Source organism: Gobio gobio (genome assembly GCF_949357685.1).
Source record: "Gobio gobio genome assembly, chromosome: 22".
In the NCBI taxonomy this organism is placed as follows: Eukaryota; Metazoa; Chordata; class Actinopteri; order Cypriniformes; family Gobionidae; genus Gobio; species Gobio gobio.
Window position 1 is genome coordinate 17935940 of NC_137118.1, and position 19112 is coordinate 17955051.

General features: G+C 36.4%; 3 protein-coding genes across 6 annotated transcripts in view; all 3 read left to right on the forward strand.

The window, feature by feature from the left end:
• Positions 1-1603: 1603 nt before the first annotated feature.
• On the forward strand, positions 1604-2966 carry LOC307118559 (fish-egg lectin-like; the record flags this gene model as incomplete). The annotated part of the gene is given in 6 exon segments (XM_079804214.1): positions 1604-1616; positions 1619-1660; positions 1797-2024; positions 2196-2407; positions 2584-2708; positions 2822-2966. Coding segments are annotated over 6 exon segments (765 nt in total).
• Positions 2967-6926: 3960 nt separating this feature from the next.
• On the forward strand, positions 6927-11620 carry sub1a (SUB1 regulator of transcription a). The gene is made up of 5 exons (XM_079803898.1): positions 6927-7064; positions 7531-7600; positions 8093-8215; positions 8320-8428; positions 11036-11620. The coding sequence occupies exons 2-5, from the start codon at positions 7532-7534 to the stop codon at positions 11113-11115; spliced, it is 381 nt and encodes a 126-aa protein (XP_079660024.1). The 5' UTR covers positions 6927-7064; position 7531; the 3' UTR covers positions 11116-11620.
• A 4515-nt stretch (positions 11621-16135) lies between these two features.
• The window catches only part of pstpip2 (proline-serine-threonine phosphatase interacting protein 2), a 31226-nt gene continuing 28249 nt past the window's right edge, over positions 16136-19112 (forward strand). Inside the window, exons 1-3 of one of the 4 annotated variants that reach the window (XM_079805289.1) lie at positions 16136-16401; positions 17039-17139; positions 18117-18191. In XM_079805289.1, coding sequence (XP_079661415.1) covers positions 16369-16401; positions 17039-17139; positions 18117-18191 — 209 coding nt within the window. In that variant the 5' untranslated portion in view covers positions 16136-16368. The remainder of the gene's footprint in view (positions 16402-17038; positions 17140-18116; positions 18192-19112) is intronic. The other 3 variants (XR_013815622.1, XM_079805290.1, XM_079805291.1) reach the window with 3 other exon arrangements.

Sequence of the window (19112 nt, forward strand, 5' to 3'; positions counted from 1 at the left end):
ATTAATTGTTGTTTACTTGTTTGTTTATATCCATAATTAATTGATATACCGGATTCCCTTACAAGAAACAACAGGAATCTTGGAAATTTCACCTGCACTGACCAGTATCCAGATATTTATTTCAGTCACACAATTTTTGGCTAAAAAGTTACTGAATCGATTTCAAGTCACTGAATCGTTTCGGATCGTATCGTTCTAAATTAACCAATATCGTTCTTGAATCGTATCGACAACCTCAAATCGTGATACGAATCGTATCGTTGTTAAAACGAATCGTTACAACCCTAAAAACCATTAAGTCTATGGAATGCCCTCTGCCTGTCTTTCCCCTTCCCCCTCACTCTCACCCTGTGAGTTTGTGTGTGTGCCTTTCTCTCAGTCCTTCCCCTCCCCCTCACTCTCACTCTATCACTGTGTGTGTGTGTGTGTGTGTGTGTGTGTGTGTGTGTGTGTGTGTGTGTGTGTGTGTGTGTGTGTGTGTGTGTGTGTGTGTGTGTGTGTGTGTGTGTGTGTGTGTGTGTGTGTGTGTGACTTTCTCTCTTGATGATGATAATTTAACCCTTTTTATATAGGCTATCACAAATAACTTTCACTTGAAATAAAAACGTCATGTGATGTGTTTGCCAAGATCACGGATGATGCATATGTCTTTAAATTAATTATTTACTGATATAATATAAATGTATTAAAACAATAATTTCACATGATTTTATAAAAGTGGCTATTTATAATAAACTTCCATAAAATGTAGACACGCATCTTACTCTTACCTAACACTGATATTAAAATCATCTTTGCTGTTTCTGTGATTTGGTTCCATTTATTAATTTTGTCATTTATTTTTTATATTGGACCACACATATTGATTTCAAATATATTCAAAATAATTTTTTCAGAGAGTGAAATAAAAAAAACTTTCTCCCACCATTTAGATTTTATTTCTTTTTGTTGTTAAAATCTTGTGAATCTTGTTCAATGTGCAGATTGCCTGCCTCTCTCTCAGTCCTTCCCCTCCCCCCTCACTCTCAGGCTCACCCTGTGTGTGTGTTTGAGTGTGTGTGCGCGCACGTGTGTGTGGGGGGGAGGGGGGTGTCTCTCTCACCCTGTGAGTTTGTGTGTGTGCCTTTCTCTCTGGGAATGATAATTTAACCCTTTCGTATCATAGACTATCACAAAAAACTATCACTTTAGTGTGAATTAGTAAAAAAGAACTACAAACACCTTGAATTAAATACTGGCCTTCTGGACTTACAAAATTTTGAGCAGGAAAAGATAACTTTTATCTATTTTATCCTATGACATTAAAATTAATCTAGATTTAAATTACATCATGGGTGTGGCTTGTGGTGATAGTGGCACCAGTTGCTGCGGTAAATGTGGCATATTCGAGCGATTCTAAAATATTCTCCTGTTTAAATGCATATTGCCTGCCGTGCACAGTTAAGCTGATGCCACCGGCGTGGCGGTGCCACCGGCTTGGGCCCGTCATCGCTGCTCGCAGCTTTAATTTTATTACTGTTATTTTAATATTTATTATGTTTTATCCTTACTCATATTAAATGCACTTGAATTCACTAAATTATTTCTGGTTATGAACAGAGCAATGAAGGTTTATCATGCATCCTGCTACTCTTCAGCTGCCAGTTCCTTCACACTCTGGGTGAGCTACTAATGTGATTTGGTATATATATATATATATATATATATATATATATGCTGTTTTTTTATTTAACAGTATTTAATTCATTTCTGAAAGTGTCTATTTGTACTCATTATTTTGCACCATGTGTTCACAGCTTTGAACTGTGTGGATGTGTGTGGCAATCTGAAGCAGATAGACGCTGGGTCCGGTTCAGTGGTTGGAGTGAACAATCAAAATGAAGTGTTTGTCCTATATAATAATGTCTTCACAAAGATCGGCATGTCTCTAAAGCACGTCAGCGTTGGCCCTGCTGGTCAGCTCGGGGTGGATATGACAAACAACATCTACAAGTTTCAGGGTGGCAGCTTTGTGCAGATTGGAGGTGAAAAGACTGACTGTGCAGTGCAAAATCATAAAATATGTTTAATCTGTTATTAATGACTAGCTTGGAGTCATTTTTTTTAAAAACACAGTCCAAATGACATCAGCTTATTGTTATTCTTTCAGTTAAAGTGACTAATCTTTCATCCAACCTGTTGATTTGTACTGTTAGGCCTTCTCAAACAGGTGGATGCTGGAGGTGATCAGGCCGTTGCAGGTGTCAATATGAATGATGACATATACTGTTTAAATATGGATGGTAACAACAAATGGCTGTCCAGCTCTGTTCCTTGGGTTCAAATTGGTGGGAAGCTGAAGTATTACAGCTGTGGCCCATACAGCTGTTGGGGAGTGAACAGCAATGATCAAATCTGGATCTTGAGGGTAATGTCACAATGTTAAATACAAGGGCTTGAGTACAAGTTCAAGTTTTTTTTTTTTTTTTTACTTATTTTGTTTAACATAACTAAAGAAATAAAGAAACTGGTGTGGAGGTAGCAAACACAGTTTCTTGATGTGACTATGGTTTACTGGTTTGTGTTTCTTTGGGTCTCGTGCAGGACGTGTCTAGCAATGCCTGTTCCGGGTCCGGCTTTCTGAATATTCCTGGACTTCTGTCCATGATTGAAGTAGCAACTGATGGCAGTGTCTTTGGTGTCAGCTCTCAAGGGGCCTTATTCCAAAGGTGAACTAAACAGACATCATATTAAATGTTGTATGAACAAAAGTGATGCATTTTTCAAGAATCATTTTCTGATATAAATCAAATGCTACATTAAAGAAACCATAATTTTGCAGAACTGGCATCACTCGAGCCATCCCTGCTGGCACAGACTGGATCTCAATGGTTGTCTGTCCCAATGGTCACAAGCATGTGAGCTCTGACCTGGGAATGCTGTGGGTCATCTGTGTTGACGGCTCCATCCGTAAATGTACTTTATAGCCTGTCATGAGTCACTGCAGCAACAGAGGAGCTCAATCATTAACATAAACCTCAAAGTAATCAGTAATGATTAATAGAAAATTAAAAGTTTGATTAATATTTCTTCTCTTTTCTTATTCTTGCTTTTGAATCAATAAAGCATTGTGATAGCATCATATCAGTGTTGTTTCTTTTTTGCATAATTTGGTTCAGTGGTTCTCAAACTGGGGAAAAAATTTTTCACGTTTTATTTTTAATGTCTGATACATGTTTTTGCATCTATAAAGTCCACATTTTAGATTAGATTATTAAATATATTAATATATTTAGAATATATTTTTAAAATATATTAATACATATCCTGACACTCCAAGCTTTATAATAGCAGTGAACCGCCTTCCGTTTTCAACTTATGAAAAAAGTGTAACTGACGTGACGTATGATGTAGTAAGTGTTTTAAACGAGAGGCGTTTTTCTTTCTTCGTAAGTTGAATATGGAGCGCGGTCTGGCAGAAGCTAGATATTTTACTTCATAAAGTTTTAAATATGTGACCCTGGACATGAAGTTGCCAGTAGGGGCTTGTGATGGCACTGAAGAGAGAGATGTGCGCAAATCTTTTTAGAAGAGGAAAAATGTTTTTGAAATGTTAATCAAACGGTATTGTTTGGATAGAGCAGGCATCATCTTTGTCAGTGCTGGAAAATGTTGGGTTAAACTTGCCTTTTATAACATTCTGCTGTTCAACTAATTCAGCAAGCAGTAGCGCTTCTTCCTCCCGCCAGTTCGGTTTTCTTTTGGAATCCATGGTGGCTGATTATATAAAAAAATCTAGGCTATAGGCAGGTCAGTTAACAGCAAACCATTTTAACATTTTTAATTAAGACATGGTGGAAAATGTGTTTATCTTTCATTTCAAATGTGTATATTGTATTGTCTTGAAAATTCTTTATTGTCAAATGTGTGTTGAATGTATACACCTCTTAGGAATTTCACCTTTCAATGTGAATTTATCTGAGAATATTTTTAAATATGGACGTCTATTCAGTGATTGGTTCATGCCTATGCCATCATCCAAAATCCAGTTTGTGACCACTCTAAGACCACACTTAAGATATAGTCCTTCACTTCACTTAAAGTATGATTGAGATGCTTAATAACTAACTTTTAAGCGCAGCTTTGAGTCAAGAATTTTTTTACTCATTTACTCATTATTTCTCAGATGCTTGATAAATACGGGCCCTGTTCTTTTCTTTTTAAACATAAGACAAGACTAAATGTCAAAATGATCACAAGACATTATTGTGTACTATTTTGATAAATAGTAAAGTAACAAGTAAAAAGTAACAGTTAGTGTCATTTGCTATGCCGCTGAGGGTTCATTCCTTTGAGGTATAAGGATTGTGATAATACCACACTTTGTTTAATGCCAAAATATAGGCCTAGTTCAAATAATTAATGTTGCTTAAGAGCCTTTTAAGAGAAGTCTAAACTGTTTGAATTTTTTGGGAGGTAAAATAATAATACTAATGATTGTGATATGATAACGAAAGTTTTGTTGAATTTTTTGGTTAAACTTCATTTAAAGGGGTGGTAAAACACATTCTTTTGAAGGCTTGACTGTGTTTGTGGGGTGCACTGTAACATGTGTTCATGCTTCGTTTAAAAAAAAATTGCCTTATTTTTCATATATTTGACCTTTATTCTACACTGCTCTGTCCCTCCTTGTAAAACGGTCTGATGCTTTCCGGGTTGTAAGAAGCCAGTCCCTCAAAAATACGCAGTGGGCTCTGATTGGTTAGCTGGCCCAGTGTGTTGTGATTCGCTAACCGCCTAGTGTACGTTTGTCGGAAACTTCACGCCCCTTACCGGAGGCTGTGCTTTGGTCATAGAAACAACGGCGTCAATAAAACCAAATGAGCCCGAATCAGACCCAGAACATTTGAGTGAAGATGATCAAGCAGAACCTGTTCAGTCCTCAAGAGTAAAGACTGCGGATCTATAGTGATCGCTACTGAATGGCACTTTAACTTTTGTATTTTTAGAACGATTATAGCCAAATATCTGTCGCAAGAACTATTAACCCAAAACGAACACTAAGCACTGGCTTTAACTAGTAAGTTAGCCAAATCACACACAGAAGCATGTTTAGCATGCCTGTAGATAAACAATACATAAAAGCTCTAATCAAAGAATCATTTACACTAATGCCAGGTTCGCTGTTGAGATTTTAACGTTAGTGTTTGTAACGTTAGGTGTTCGTCGGATAACGTTAAGTATGAATGAGCATTTAACAGACTGGTTTGCAGAACAGTGTTGTCATCTGTTTACTTCCTTGCTACAACCTATTACAGGAAAACACATCGATGAAAAATAAATCAGACTTACAGGTTGTGGCCCGTAAACAGCTTCTGTTTGTAAATCCAGCTTTCAGGACAAGCCGTTGTGCATATCCTGTATTGAACTCGCGAAGTTTGTGGAAGTTTGTGTTGTCCTCCGTGAAATGTGCAGTGCGCGCGTCGTGCATCCACGCACCGGCAGTGTTTTTTTCACGCAGCTGACGTTGTGCAAATCTGGCATTGAAATCGCGAAGACGGTGGATGTTTTCCTCTGTTAGATGTGCTGCAGGGAGCCCTGCGCGCGCCTGATTCCCCGCTGTCTCATACACACGTGCAACATGCTGTATGTTAAACGCTCTGCAACGCACCCCCGTCCCAAAGAAGGCTGAACAGAGCAAGTACCCCAGACCTGCAATCCAGATGAAAATAACAGCGTTTCCTTGGCATCGCGGCAACAACACTCCAGCCTAACAATACCACAACAGCGCCGCGATACAAAATGGCCTCACCCCCCCTTATTTAATATTCTCGGAGGAGGGGTTTATGTAAATATTGAGCCTGTTGATGTCACCAACCCTGGAGGAATGTGTGTAGTCGCCTGCTGGCCGTTTGCTGTACACAGCAAATTTCAGGAGTTGAAAAATCATGAGTTAGACAAAAAAGTGTGAATGAGTTAAATTTGTTGAGTAATTTTTTTAATTTTGACTACCGTGTGTGTTATTGGATACTCCCTGGCTGTGTTGTATTTTGGCGTTCATTCATTGGTGTTCAGGAGCGTGTTTTAACACTACATCTGGAGTTACATTTTGAGAAGTGCGTCACGACACGACCCTGGTTCTGCAGCACAAATAATGGACTTTCGGCTTCGTCGTGACTGAGGTAGGTAAAAGTGTATATATACAACAACAACAAAACTATTTCAACATGTTCTATATTTTCTGACAAACACGTTTTGTCATAGCTGTTACGTTATATACTGTGTACTAACGTCAACGACCATGGCAACGTATGAACGTAGCCGATAACTTGTTTCAAAATTTTAATTGCCTATTTGCGCTGACTTTTTGTCGATGTAAACCAGCTAACCGTCTTTCCATTTGCTTTGCAGAGAAACCGGATAGAATGGCTTCAGCCAAGTGCAAGCAAAACTCAAGTAGGCAGGCTATCTGACGTTTCACATGGGGTTTATTATCAGCGCCACTCCCGTGCACACATGGGGTAACGTTAGTTTGCAACACTTATGCTTTTCCGGTCATGAGTATGAGGTAACGCAGCTCTGATTATCATATTAGATATATCTGAGTGTGTTGAAAATTAAGTTATGACGTTACTCTGTGCGTTCGCTCGGGAGCTGATATGACACTTGTTGCACACTGCAGTAAGAGTAAAGCATTTCAGCAAAATAAAACCGGAAACCGAGGGTAACGCAGACTCCCTCACACGTCAAGGTTCCTTGGTTCAAATAGCAATTTCTCACGATTTACAAATAGTTGGAAACATTTTGGGATATTATAAGTACTCAACTGAGCAAAAAATATAACACTGGCCTAGTGGTTTTTGGATATTTTACTGAAAAAATGTTACAGTGCACCTTTAACTTAGCTCTGGTAACGGATATTCAAAAAAATACACTTCCCATAATCCAGTTCTTCAAGGGCGCTTCCTGGTACAGCCTGCAATCGCGCGCTCAACAGCACGGTTTCGCAGAAACGGACGATCTCGCGCATCGAATTGATCCTGTTTCTCAACTCAGTTTACCCTACATTTACCTTAAAACTTCACGTAAGTATTTTGATATATGCAGCTTAGTACAATATTCGGGTACAACTATAATATCGGCCGACATGTTGCAATAACAGATTCTTTCATTGAAAAAATGTTGGCAAATAGCCATTTTGTTGCGCGTTCATTTGTTCGGCCTTGTTTGTTCTTATAATAGTTGTAAACGACCGGCGCCATTGAATCATGTTCTCTTCCACTAATTTAATATCTGCAAAACACAACAAGCGTAAATGCAAGCATTGCTTCTTTGGAAAATAAATGGATTTTTTTTTTAAAGACATAGACTGCATCATTGCAAAGCACGAGGATGCAACCATAATGAAGTTGTTACTTACCTGCACGTAGATTATGAATATTTTATTCTAAAATGAGTTTCAAGCAACATAGCCCTGAATGTATTAGTGCAATATATGCTTTTTCACAATTATGGTTTGGTTTTTCATTTAAATTATATTGTCCTTTTCAGAATGCCTAAGTCAAAGGAAGTGTTGTCTTCTTCCTCAGACAGTGACTCTGACAGTGAAGTTGACACAAAGGTATGGAGACAAATAACCCCACATTACACTTTTAACTAACTGAAAGATGTGCATATTATCCAAAAGTATTTGCTTAAAAAATGTGGATATTTCTTGAGAATAGCCACCAGTTTCATGTTGTCAGAACATACATATGAGCATTTCTATTCTGGATAGCAAAGATTGGATAACATAGCTTTAATACCAGTTTAGTCTTTTGTTTTTATCTGTTAATTTAAAATAAATGAAAAGTAGCGTTTGGTGTATTGGATGAACATTTTCGGTCCTGTGTCTTCCACAAAAGACATATTTGCATTTTCTTAATATTTAGACCAATTCTATTATTGATTGCTATCAGGATGTGAAATGTTGACTGTTAAAACTGAAGCATCATGCTGAAATTCTCGCACTACGTCCAGACCTCAGGTCCCTCGATGGGTAGGGCTATCATCATGTGGAATCCAAAGTTCCTGTTATTGGCTTTCAATACAATGTTAAAATTCTTTTTTTCAGGCTAAGAGAAAGAGGCAGGCACCACCAGAGAAGCCATCAAAGAAACAAAAAAGTGGAGAAACTTCAAAAGTGTCATCTGCCTCCAAAAGCAGCAGCAGCAGTAAAAATGATAATATGTTCCAGGTGAATGATCTAACAGAGATATGGTGACAATTTTTAGCTTTACTCGATATAGCATTACCACACTGTATATATTGTACGTTATATTGTTGTTGTTATTTTTTAAGATAGGAAAGATGAGGTTTGTGAGTGTTCGGGATTTCAAGGGAAAAGTGCTTATTGATATCCGGGAATACTGGATGGACCAGGAAGGGGAAATGAAACCCGGCAGGAAAGGTTGGTGTCTATTTTTCATGGATTCAAATGTGACCGTAGAAATGCTAATTGGAAGCGATTCAGCAATGTGTTTTTAATCAGTGAGACGGGGCTGCTTTACTGTTTATTATGAATGATTTTTCCGTGCACATTTTTTAATTCATGTGCCCTCGTAATCCTTATTCAAAATGTTAACCTCCACCCCTTTGAAACGACGTCTGTTCTCTTCATGACATATGTACGGTGGCCGAGAAGTGCAAAACAAATCACAATTCCGAAAACAAAAGAACAAATTATAAACGCAATGGCAAGTCCAAAAAACAAATGAACAAGTTAGAAAACACAATAACAATTCTGGAAACAAAATAACAAATCCGAATACACAAAGACAAATCTAAAAACAAAATAAGTCAGAAAACACAACGACAAGTCGGACAAAATGGAAAAGGTAGGTATAGGTGGCGAATGGAATACTGACTGCTGATTGGACGAGACCTCTGTCAATCAAGACATGCAGAATGTACAGCAGGCTGCGGCAGGAGAAAGTGGATTTGCGTGTGCATGTGTAAATATTAGAGCGTCTCTTTTTTTAAAGGCTAATTTAGTGCGATTAATTATGGAAAAAGAAAAACTTTCATATTAAATATGTCTACCAGTGTCTGGTTGAACCCGATCTGATAAGAGAGCAACCTGAGTACGAGTCTCCCTTTTCCCGATCCCTTTCTTTTTCATATACCCATCGCTTATCAGCTTGGAGAGGCATTTAATTTTAAATAAAAAATAAAGTGTCTAACAGGTAGTCTACTTAATAGACCTACAATATGATAATCTATTTGCACTAAATGGCATCTAGAATCTAGAATGACATCTAGAATAGCTTCTGCCAAGAAAAGTTTCCATTGGCAAGGAAAGGGAATTTACAAAATGCATTTACACTGCACGCTATAAGAGTACACTATATCAACATACAATATCGTTGACGAAAAAAGATGAGACGAAATGATCTTCGATCAAACGTAGGACAGTTTCTAAGCAACATTTTATAAATGAGACCCCTGGAATGTTGGGGCATTATAACTGCTTTCTAATAATGTTTTTGATTGTTTTTTGCAAAGTGAGTGACACAATTTTAGCTTGCAGCTTTGCAGATCATAAAAAAACGATTATTATCGTAGACTAGATATCTCTAATATAAACACATGCGCACGCGAATCAACTTTCTCCAGCTGTAGCCATACATTCTTGATTGACAGATGTCTCGTCCAATCAGCGGTCAGTATTCCATTCGCCACATATACCTACCTTTTCCGTTTTGTCCGACTTGTCGTTGTGTTTTCTGACTTGTTTTTTTTTTTCTAACTTGTTAATTTGCTTTTAGACTTTCCATTGCGTTTATAATTTTTGTTTTTGAATTTGTTATTTTGTTTTTGTAATTGTGATTTTGGTTTGCACTTCTCGGCCACCGTACATATGCCTCAGTAAAGGGGTGGACAAATGATCCTCCACAACTGACTGCAAACTGGCATTTACATCTGCCTCCATTTAGTTAGCAACACCCAAATTCCTACTATCCAATCAAGTCCCGCCCTATATTTTATTCTCATTCCAGAAGCCGTTTCATTGGATGTACATCATAATGTACATCATAATAGGGAAGAAAAGACTATCACGGTTTCATAGCGACTTTAAAAATACACTGCTAAGAGGAGCTACATTTATTTATTCAGGAAAATTATTGAATATTACATCTGTGAGTGGCAAAGTATGTGAAGCTCTAGGATTAGCAGTTAATTTGATGGTGAAATTAGGCTCCACCTGTTTTTAGATGTTTTCAATCAATGGGATGACGATCAGGCAATCACAATTTTAACCAGAAAAATCGCAATTCGATTTTTTTCCCCCAAATCACACAGCCCTAGGAAGAAAAGTGAACGCTTACAACTTGGATGCTAGATGGTGCTATGGGGTCATTTTCAATGCACAATAGATTACACACGGTGAAAGTGTGTTTGATTTCAAACCTATTTTAACTAAAAATTAAGTGCAGTCAGATTAAATTGTGTGTTTAGGGAATCAATCGCTCCTTCTGATTATGGTCTTGGCTTCTGAATGTGTCTAGTTTTATCCTTAGGTGTTTGTTTGGTTCGCTGTGTTAATATTTTACATACTTAAGATGTATGGTGTGCAACCAGGTATTGCCTGTCAAAATAAAAGATATCAACATCTGTTAGTGTGAAATGGAGAGAAACCATTTCTAAAACAAAAAACCCTTTGTTATTCGTCGCTTATTGCTGCCTTGGCTAGTTAGAACAAAAATATCTTAATTATCATGGAAAAGATACCTTTTATCGCAATGCATTGCACTGGGCGGAATCATTTTAATCCTTTTCATATTCACCAATATAACAATACATTGTAATAAACAACATTTTCATACATAGAATGCTTCAGTAAATAAGTATATCTAATTAAAGGCGAGTCAAAAGGCAAACAAATAGTTAATTTGGAATGAATCAAACTTGCCAGCTTCTAATGCTCAAAAAACTAAATATGTCTTCAGATGCATTTTGTGTATACGTGAGCCAAGTTGTTTATTTACCAGAGTTCTGTTTTATGGGCTTATTACAGGTATTTCACTGAACCCAGAGCAGTGGAACCAACTGAAAGAGCAGATAAATGAGATTGACGACGCCGTGAAGAAAATATAAGACCTGCCTGCAGTTCACTGGCAACCTGGATGCTTTTTTTTAAAACAGATTCTCACTCTACAGTTCTGCTTCTGCTGCCCTCCAAAGCCCAAACACAGTATCTATACATTCTCTGAATCAGTCAAGGGACAGGTCATAGTCTTAGAGACCTGATTTTAGTCATAAATTTGAAGTAACATTTACCCTCGGTTTCACTGACAAGGCTAGCTTAATCTAAACCCTGTCTGTGAAACTGGGCCTTAATGTGTAATTACTATGTTTTTACCTTTGTAGAGCGATATGCTTCACAAAGCAAATGTGATGACCAGGACACTTTGTATGTATATTTTAGATTAGGTTTTATTGAAGTAGTTGTTCATTGTATTTTTCTTTACGTTTCATGGTTGGGGTTTTCAAAGGGTTTTGCTAGAGAGATAGGGTGTGAATTTGTGCCCTTCGTTTTCAATAAAGATGAGAGAAATTCACACACCAAGGATTGTTTCGTTTTGTTTTGAATTATTCTCACAAATAATAAAAGTACAGAAAAACTACCATTTAAAGTTTTTAAAAGAAAGTAATGCCTCTGTTTTGCAAGGATGTGTTAAATAGAACAAAAGTATAACATGTTACAAAAGATTTGTAGGGGAGCGCGGGGCACGACCTAACGCAGGGTTAGTTGTAACATGCATGTTTTAACCCTTTCCACACATGCCAGAATGACGAAACTTAGTGTATTTACTAGTTGCCATATCAAAATTATTTAGAGAAAAAATAGCGCCAAAATTAAAAAATCTCTGGAAGATATTACTGAACATGTATTTAACCATAGCAAAAGTACATTTCTTACTTAAGTTTAGTTTTAATCTCTGTTTTTTGTGTTTATTTAAAATAAGACAAATCCAATATTATTTTAATCTTATATCTGTTATTTAATAGTTGAGATGGTTCTTTAATGCTGATCCAACCATCAGAAGACACGAGCCGCGATTTAAATCCAAGTTGTGCAGGTGGGCTGCGTTTTTAACACTGCGTTACAATGAGCCCCTGTTAGAAATATGCCATTATATTCTATACTTTTATGAATTCTTTTGAGAAACCACGAGAAAAGGGTGAATAATGACTGAGAGTCAATGTTCAGAAATTATCAGAGGCGCCGCTTGCAATTTTGGTCCCTATGAAAGAATATGAGGTTGGGCCCCCTACCATACCAGACATACAGGCCAACCTATAGCGATCCAAAATCGTTGGCAGCAATTTAATGATATATCTGTGTTAAAAAGCACAATACCTGCTTCTCATCTCCATCACATTTTCCTTCCTGACCTGCATATTTCCCTTCCCAAAGCTGAGTATTGGTTGATACAGTCTTTGCAAACTGATTGTTTCTGTCGCACTTCTATCGTAACACAGCTGTTTAGTTTAGCTACACATCTCATCTTGCACTTCATGACCGTTAACTGGGGCGTTGCACTGGAATTCGTGCTTAGCAGCTGTGAACATAAAGCCTGCTGAAATTTGTATATGTTCGATGACTGTTTTTTATTTTGATAATGAACAGGCTACAACGTCAAAATGGCATAGGCGCTAGCGCGATCACTTGGATTTTTCCCTCAGCAGTGGAAACAACTTAATACTCTGTTATTAATAGTCATTTTATTTGTGTACATTAAAAATGACTACAAAATGTCAAGCCTTTGAAAACTAAAGAAAACAACAGGATGCACTTTTCTGTCTCTGTCTCACGTTCACAACAATGAACCAAAACACAGCGAATACTTGACGCACAGACTGACATGAGAAATATATCTATCAATAGAAACCGTTAAGTGCCTACTTTTGTTATTATTTTTTATTATTTGACATTAAATGCATTATATAAGTCACATTTACAAAAGGCAAAATTACATTATTTTTATTTTCAGTGGTGAAAAACGTAACCTATTGAATAGACTATCAGGTAGTGGTTGGCCATGCAACTAGCGCTAACATTACAGCAAAGAAAGCTCCGCGAATAAACATATACCCTTTCTTCTTGAAGAAATGGGTGAGTAATTGTCAGGCCGTTTTCCCTCTCTCTGCCCTCTGTAGGGCTCTAAATCTCTAATTTGCAGAAATAAGACGGAATTGTGTTTTATTTGTTACTCTGGTAGATTATACATTTATAATTTCTGTTACATTACAACTAGTACTATTACTACTAATAAAACCAATCTCTGGGGGCCCCAAAAGTGCGTGGGCCCTTAGAATCGTCCTAACTTTCCCCCCCTTAGCGGCGCCCCTGGAAATTATTAATTATTACGTTTTGAACTATGCTGTTTAGCTGTATTTAGCAATGTGTTTGTTGTCAAACTCAAAAATTAGTATATTTTTAATGATTATAAAATGCCATTATTTTATTTAAAAAAGTTAATAATTGTATTTTGTTGACAAAATATTTTAGTTTGTCTTGGATATGTTTTTAATTATATCAGATAACACTTAAAGCTGTCATTTGGTCATGTTACAATGTGCCCCACCTATGGGGCATGTTGTCACATTTCACTTCCATTCTTTCGGGGTAAATCAAGAAAAAAAGCATACACTGTATTAATGAAACAAAACCTATTATGTAATTCTAAATTATGTTAGCATTTACAGTTAGTATCGTAGAATAGTCATCGTAGTAAGTAAATAACACTCAACAGACTCGCAAAATGAGCAGGTTCACCAGGCAAACATTATCTGCGCTGAAAATATACAAGAAAATGTATGGAATTCCAAACCTGCCATTATTAAAAATAAATAAATATACAAATATATATAAAAAAGAAAAATAAATAAATATATAAATAAATATACATAGAAAAGCAAAAAAAAACGAAAATAAATAATTATTTATACATTTATTTCCTTATTTATGTATACATTAATTTTTTTCCATATTTATTTATTTATTCTTTTATTCATTTCCACATTTATTCATTTCATTTCTACATTTATTTATTTCTACTTTCATGTATTTCTACATTTATTTCTTCTTACATTTATTCGTGCGTAGGGTAATGATGAGGGCGTCGTTTACCTCAGACATAGCAATCGAGCTCAGAGGCGAAGGCGAAGGGTTGAGGCCACAGTGACACCCTGTGGTCGACATCCAACAAGTATAGCTTACTGACGTTCATACTGTCTGTGACTTCGATAGGTCAAAATCTTAAATCTTACTGTATGACATGGATAGGCTACTCTTTATTCCGGACATGGCCGTAGAACATCGTCTGGTCTGGATTTGTAATGTCCTGGGCTAACAAACATGAACAACATCTTCAACAGACAGGGACAATGAAATGGAAGCGCTTCTATTTTCCATAGCGGTCAGAACACACAGAAAGGAAGTTCAGGGGCGCAGCTAAGGGGGGGAAAGTTAGGACGATTCTAAGGGCCCACACACTTTGGGGGCCCCCAGAGATCGGTTTTATTAGTAGTAACAGTACTAGTAGTAATGTATTATAAATGTATAATCTACCAAAGAGTTACAAATATAAAAAAATGATGGCACAGGCAAAATCCAGCAAAACGCTCCACTCATGAACCGCTCACGCTCACCGGTAAAAATCCACTCATATCCCACTCCGACATGAAAATTCTCTGTGCTATAATTGTTGCAGCCATTAAGGTATTTATTTTTATATTTATGTTTAAATATTATAATGTTTTTTTATGTCTATGTTGTCAATCTGTCAATCTATGTCGTTTATGAAAAGTGAACTACATGAGATGAGGACACATCATAAGATGAATGGAGTTGATCAGACATGATTGTGACCACTTCATTAAGTTTTGTTTTCTATAAATTGTATCTTAATTTTAATCAATGTTTCATCAGCCAATTGGGGCATTCTGGGTTGAGCGAGTGGAGTTTAATTGGTCAGTATTATTAAATTGCAGACAAAGATTTTGGATAGCTAGGTTGGTGTGGTAGAGGGCCCAAGATCAAATTCTTTCATAGGGCCCAAAATTGCTAGCGGCGCCCCTGAGGAAGTTGCACATATATATTGGCTACAGTGAGTCGACACAAGCTTATTAGGGACGGGCTTGATTTTTTCTGGAGCCCAATCTAAGCTCTAATGTGTTTGTCAAATAGGAAATATGAATGTGAAGTGAGTAAGTGGTCTCGTTTCAAATGCATTGATCAATAAGCTTGTGTCGACTGTAGCCTATATATACGTGCAGCTTCCTTTCTGTGTGTTCTGACCGCTATGGAAAATATAAGCGCTTCCATTTCAGAGTCCCTGTCTGTTGAAGAGGTTGCTGATCATGTTTGTTAGCCCAGGACATTTTACAAATCCAGACCATACGATGTTCTATGGCCATGTCCGGAATAAAGAGTAGCCTATCCATGTCATACAATAAGATTTAAGATTTTGACCATATACCTATCGAAGTCACAGACAGTATGAACATCAGTAAGCTATACTTGTTGTATGTCAACCACAGGGTGTCACTGTGGCCTCAACCCTTCGCCCTCGCCTACTCTGAGCTCGATTGCTATGTCTGAGGTAAACCACGCCCTCATCATTACCCTACGCACAAATAAATGTAGGAAGAAATAAATGTAGAAATAAATAAATGTAGAAATGCATAAATGTAGAAATAAATGTAAAAATAAATAAATGTAGAAATGAATAAATGTGGAAATAAATAAAAGAATAAATAAATAAATATGGAAAAAATGTATACATAAATAAGGAAATAAATGTATAAATAATTATTTATTTTCGTTGTTTTGCTTTTCTATGTATATTTATTTATATATATATATATATTTTTTGACATTTATTTTTATTTTTATTTATGTATTTATTTATTTTTAATAATGGCAGGTTTGGAATTCCATAGTTATATACCATCGCAAGTCACCATCTGAAGTATTTAACACATCCAGCCATAAACTAGAGGTGTTTTAAGGTAAATGCTGTTTTCAGTTGTAGCACATTTCTGTCAGTCACCGAAAGTACTTGAGCGCACTGAGCGATATGAAATGCAACTTCACAGTTCGGCCACTAGGTGGTGGAAATAGTCCACGAAAGGTTGTGACTGAGTCCATTTGCTGTTCCACCACAACTTTCGCTCTCTGGACAGACGTGAAAGATGCTCGTTTAGGACCCTGAGGCGAGTGTTTTATACTCTTGATGTGCATCAGACCATCTCTGCGGTGTGAAATCAGTCACTGCGTTATTACAGGCTGATACGGAACTTCAGAGTCTCTTTCTGTGAGAGCAAACAGCAGCAGAAGAAATGAGAGAACTACATTTCAAGGATAGTTTTTGGGTAAGGTTTTTGTCGTTGATGTTTAGTGAAACGTTGGCTATAGTAAAGAGACTTTATTTATACCATAATAAATGATTATCAGTTTACTCTGATGTGGTATAACGTTAAATTTTCAAACGATTTTAACCTCGTCTGTTACATATCGAAACTCCCATATCGTCAATTCCCTTAAGGGAAGTAAGTTAGCCTATGGTCAGCTCATACTGAGTGGCCAAGGAGTCCATTAAACAACCCAAATAGATATTTCCTTCTAAAATAATACATTGCAAATAAAACAGAATTATGACTGCATGTTCTTAAAGTATTGGTCATCCCTGCCTGGGAACTTTGAGACCTTATTTGGCAAAGCAGGCACTAAAGTGCCATTTAGTTCTGTTTTCTTAGCTTTTATTTTGGACCATATCTCATGTTGACTGTGGCTTTGGGTATGATGCTATGTCTGCCCCTCAGACTTATAAATTACAGAGACTGTGATGGGCTCTCGTGGTTAATGATAGTCAACAGCCCAAACCACCATGTTTCTGAAGGCTACAGTGAGGAATTAGTGATAAATGTGGCACTGTGTGGATTCCTGGCAGATTTACTTGAATGTGTTTTGTTTATTTCTTTCGATATTATTCTTTAATTGTGGGTTAAGAACACTGATATCACTAGCACAGCTGGATATGACAGCATCATCCAGCACATGAATGATGGCAAAAGGACGTGCAAAGAAATCGAAGACTTCATGAAAGCCAGGTGAGAAGTCACAGTTACGAGCTTACACTTTCACTCTTGAGGGTCACACACGTATAAATTGACCAGCTTTGTGCATTCACATGAATGTCACGGAATTTACTGCCTCATGATGAGCATTGTTGCAAGATTTCCTGTTGTTCATGTGAAAATGATTTACAGTTATAAGTGTTTCCATACTCTGTTAAATGGATGGTTCACCCAAAAATGAAAATTCTGTCATAATTTACTCACCCTCATGTTGTTCCAAACCTGTATGAGTTTCTTTCTCCTCCTGACAACAAAAGAAGATATTTTGTCTTGGTAATCGTCGTACAGTTTCCCATTTACTTTTTTTGTTGTTGTTGTGTGCAATAAAATGGAAGTCAATGGGTTCCGTCGACTGTCTGGTTACCGACATTCTTCAAAATGTCTTGTTTTTTGTTTTCAGCTGAAAACAGAAACTCATACAGGTTTGAAACGACATAAGGTGAGTAAATATTGTCAGAATTTAGATTTTTGAGTGAACTATCCTTTTAAGTTACTAGAGTTCAATGTCAACATGAAATCAAAATGAATATATTAAAAAAGTTATTTTAAAATGATGCCCCGAAACAAATGTTAATGCGCAGAATACAGTTTATTTGTAATCCAATTTCTTACCATCTTATTTGCCTAGTAGTCAGACTGATTAATGTCTCGCTAGTGACAAAAAAACTATGAATGATTTACTAAGATTTATCTGCATGTTAAACATGGATGAATATATATCAAAAGCTATATCAAAAATATATCAAAGCTGTGTGGAAAAGTTTTCTCAATATAGAAAGTATGAAACAAAATATACTCAATATTCATGTTTCATACAATTAGTAGAAATGTGATTGTATTCACTAATACATTTCAGGCAAACAAACTGACTGATTGAAACTCATTATTAATATTAGTATTTCTTCTTGCGTACAAAACATTTATCTAAACTATAAAAACATACTTTTCAGAGCTGCAATAGAAGAGAAATACGCCAAGGAACTGCTGGGTTTGTCTAAGAAAGTGTGTGGACACAGTGAAATGAAGTAAGTACCAATGTCTAATTACAGGTAATATTTCGGTTATATTTTTTACAAATTGCAGACATCAAATCATGAGGTTTCTTGTTGAGAAGTGTGCTATTATAATATTATAACCAATCAGACTATAAAAGGAGGAAACTGAGTCATATTAGAGACTTGGAGGTGTGCACCTTTACAACCACATTAAAGCACTGTTAAAGCCCACAACCACTTATGAATGCACCACTTACTCTTTTCAGGTTGTGGTCTTGTTTTAGCTGTTCAATTATTTTATTTGTTTAGCCAGAAATATGTTACGGCGAGACACTACAGGCAAAACATATGCATCTGTCAGTGTTGAGATGTGCTTTTTGGCTTTTCATAAAGTGTTTTTTTTTTTTTTTTTTCAGATTAGTGGAAAGGAAACATCCAAATTTATACTTTAATACATCTATTTGCGTCTGTAGATTTCAATTACAATACACATCTTTAAAGGGCGTTTTCTCTAAATGAGTTTTTTCTCCTGCACTGAGCCAGCAATCTCTAACTTCAGTACCAATTACATACCAAACGTTTATTACATACCAATTACATACCAAAACAGCTTTCTTCCTATCTATATTCTGAAGGTTTTAACGGAGGGGTTTGTTCATATATGTATAATTGGTCTGATTTTATACATTTTATTCCTAAAAAATTGTGAAAATTAACTTTTCTCTGGCTGTTGACAGTATTTTCTGATTTATGGAGTGATAGAGATATCCAAAATACCCTCTGTAAAAACCTTTGCTTCTAATATGTCCAAAAAAAGGAACAAGAATTTTGAACCTGACTTCATTCAATGTTCAGATTTTTGTTCTAGAGATGTATGCAAATGAGTGCATATTTAATTAGACAACAGCTCATTTGCATATTTAAACTTCACATTTCGGAAAACTTGTAATA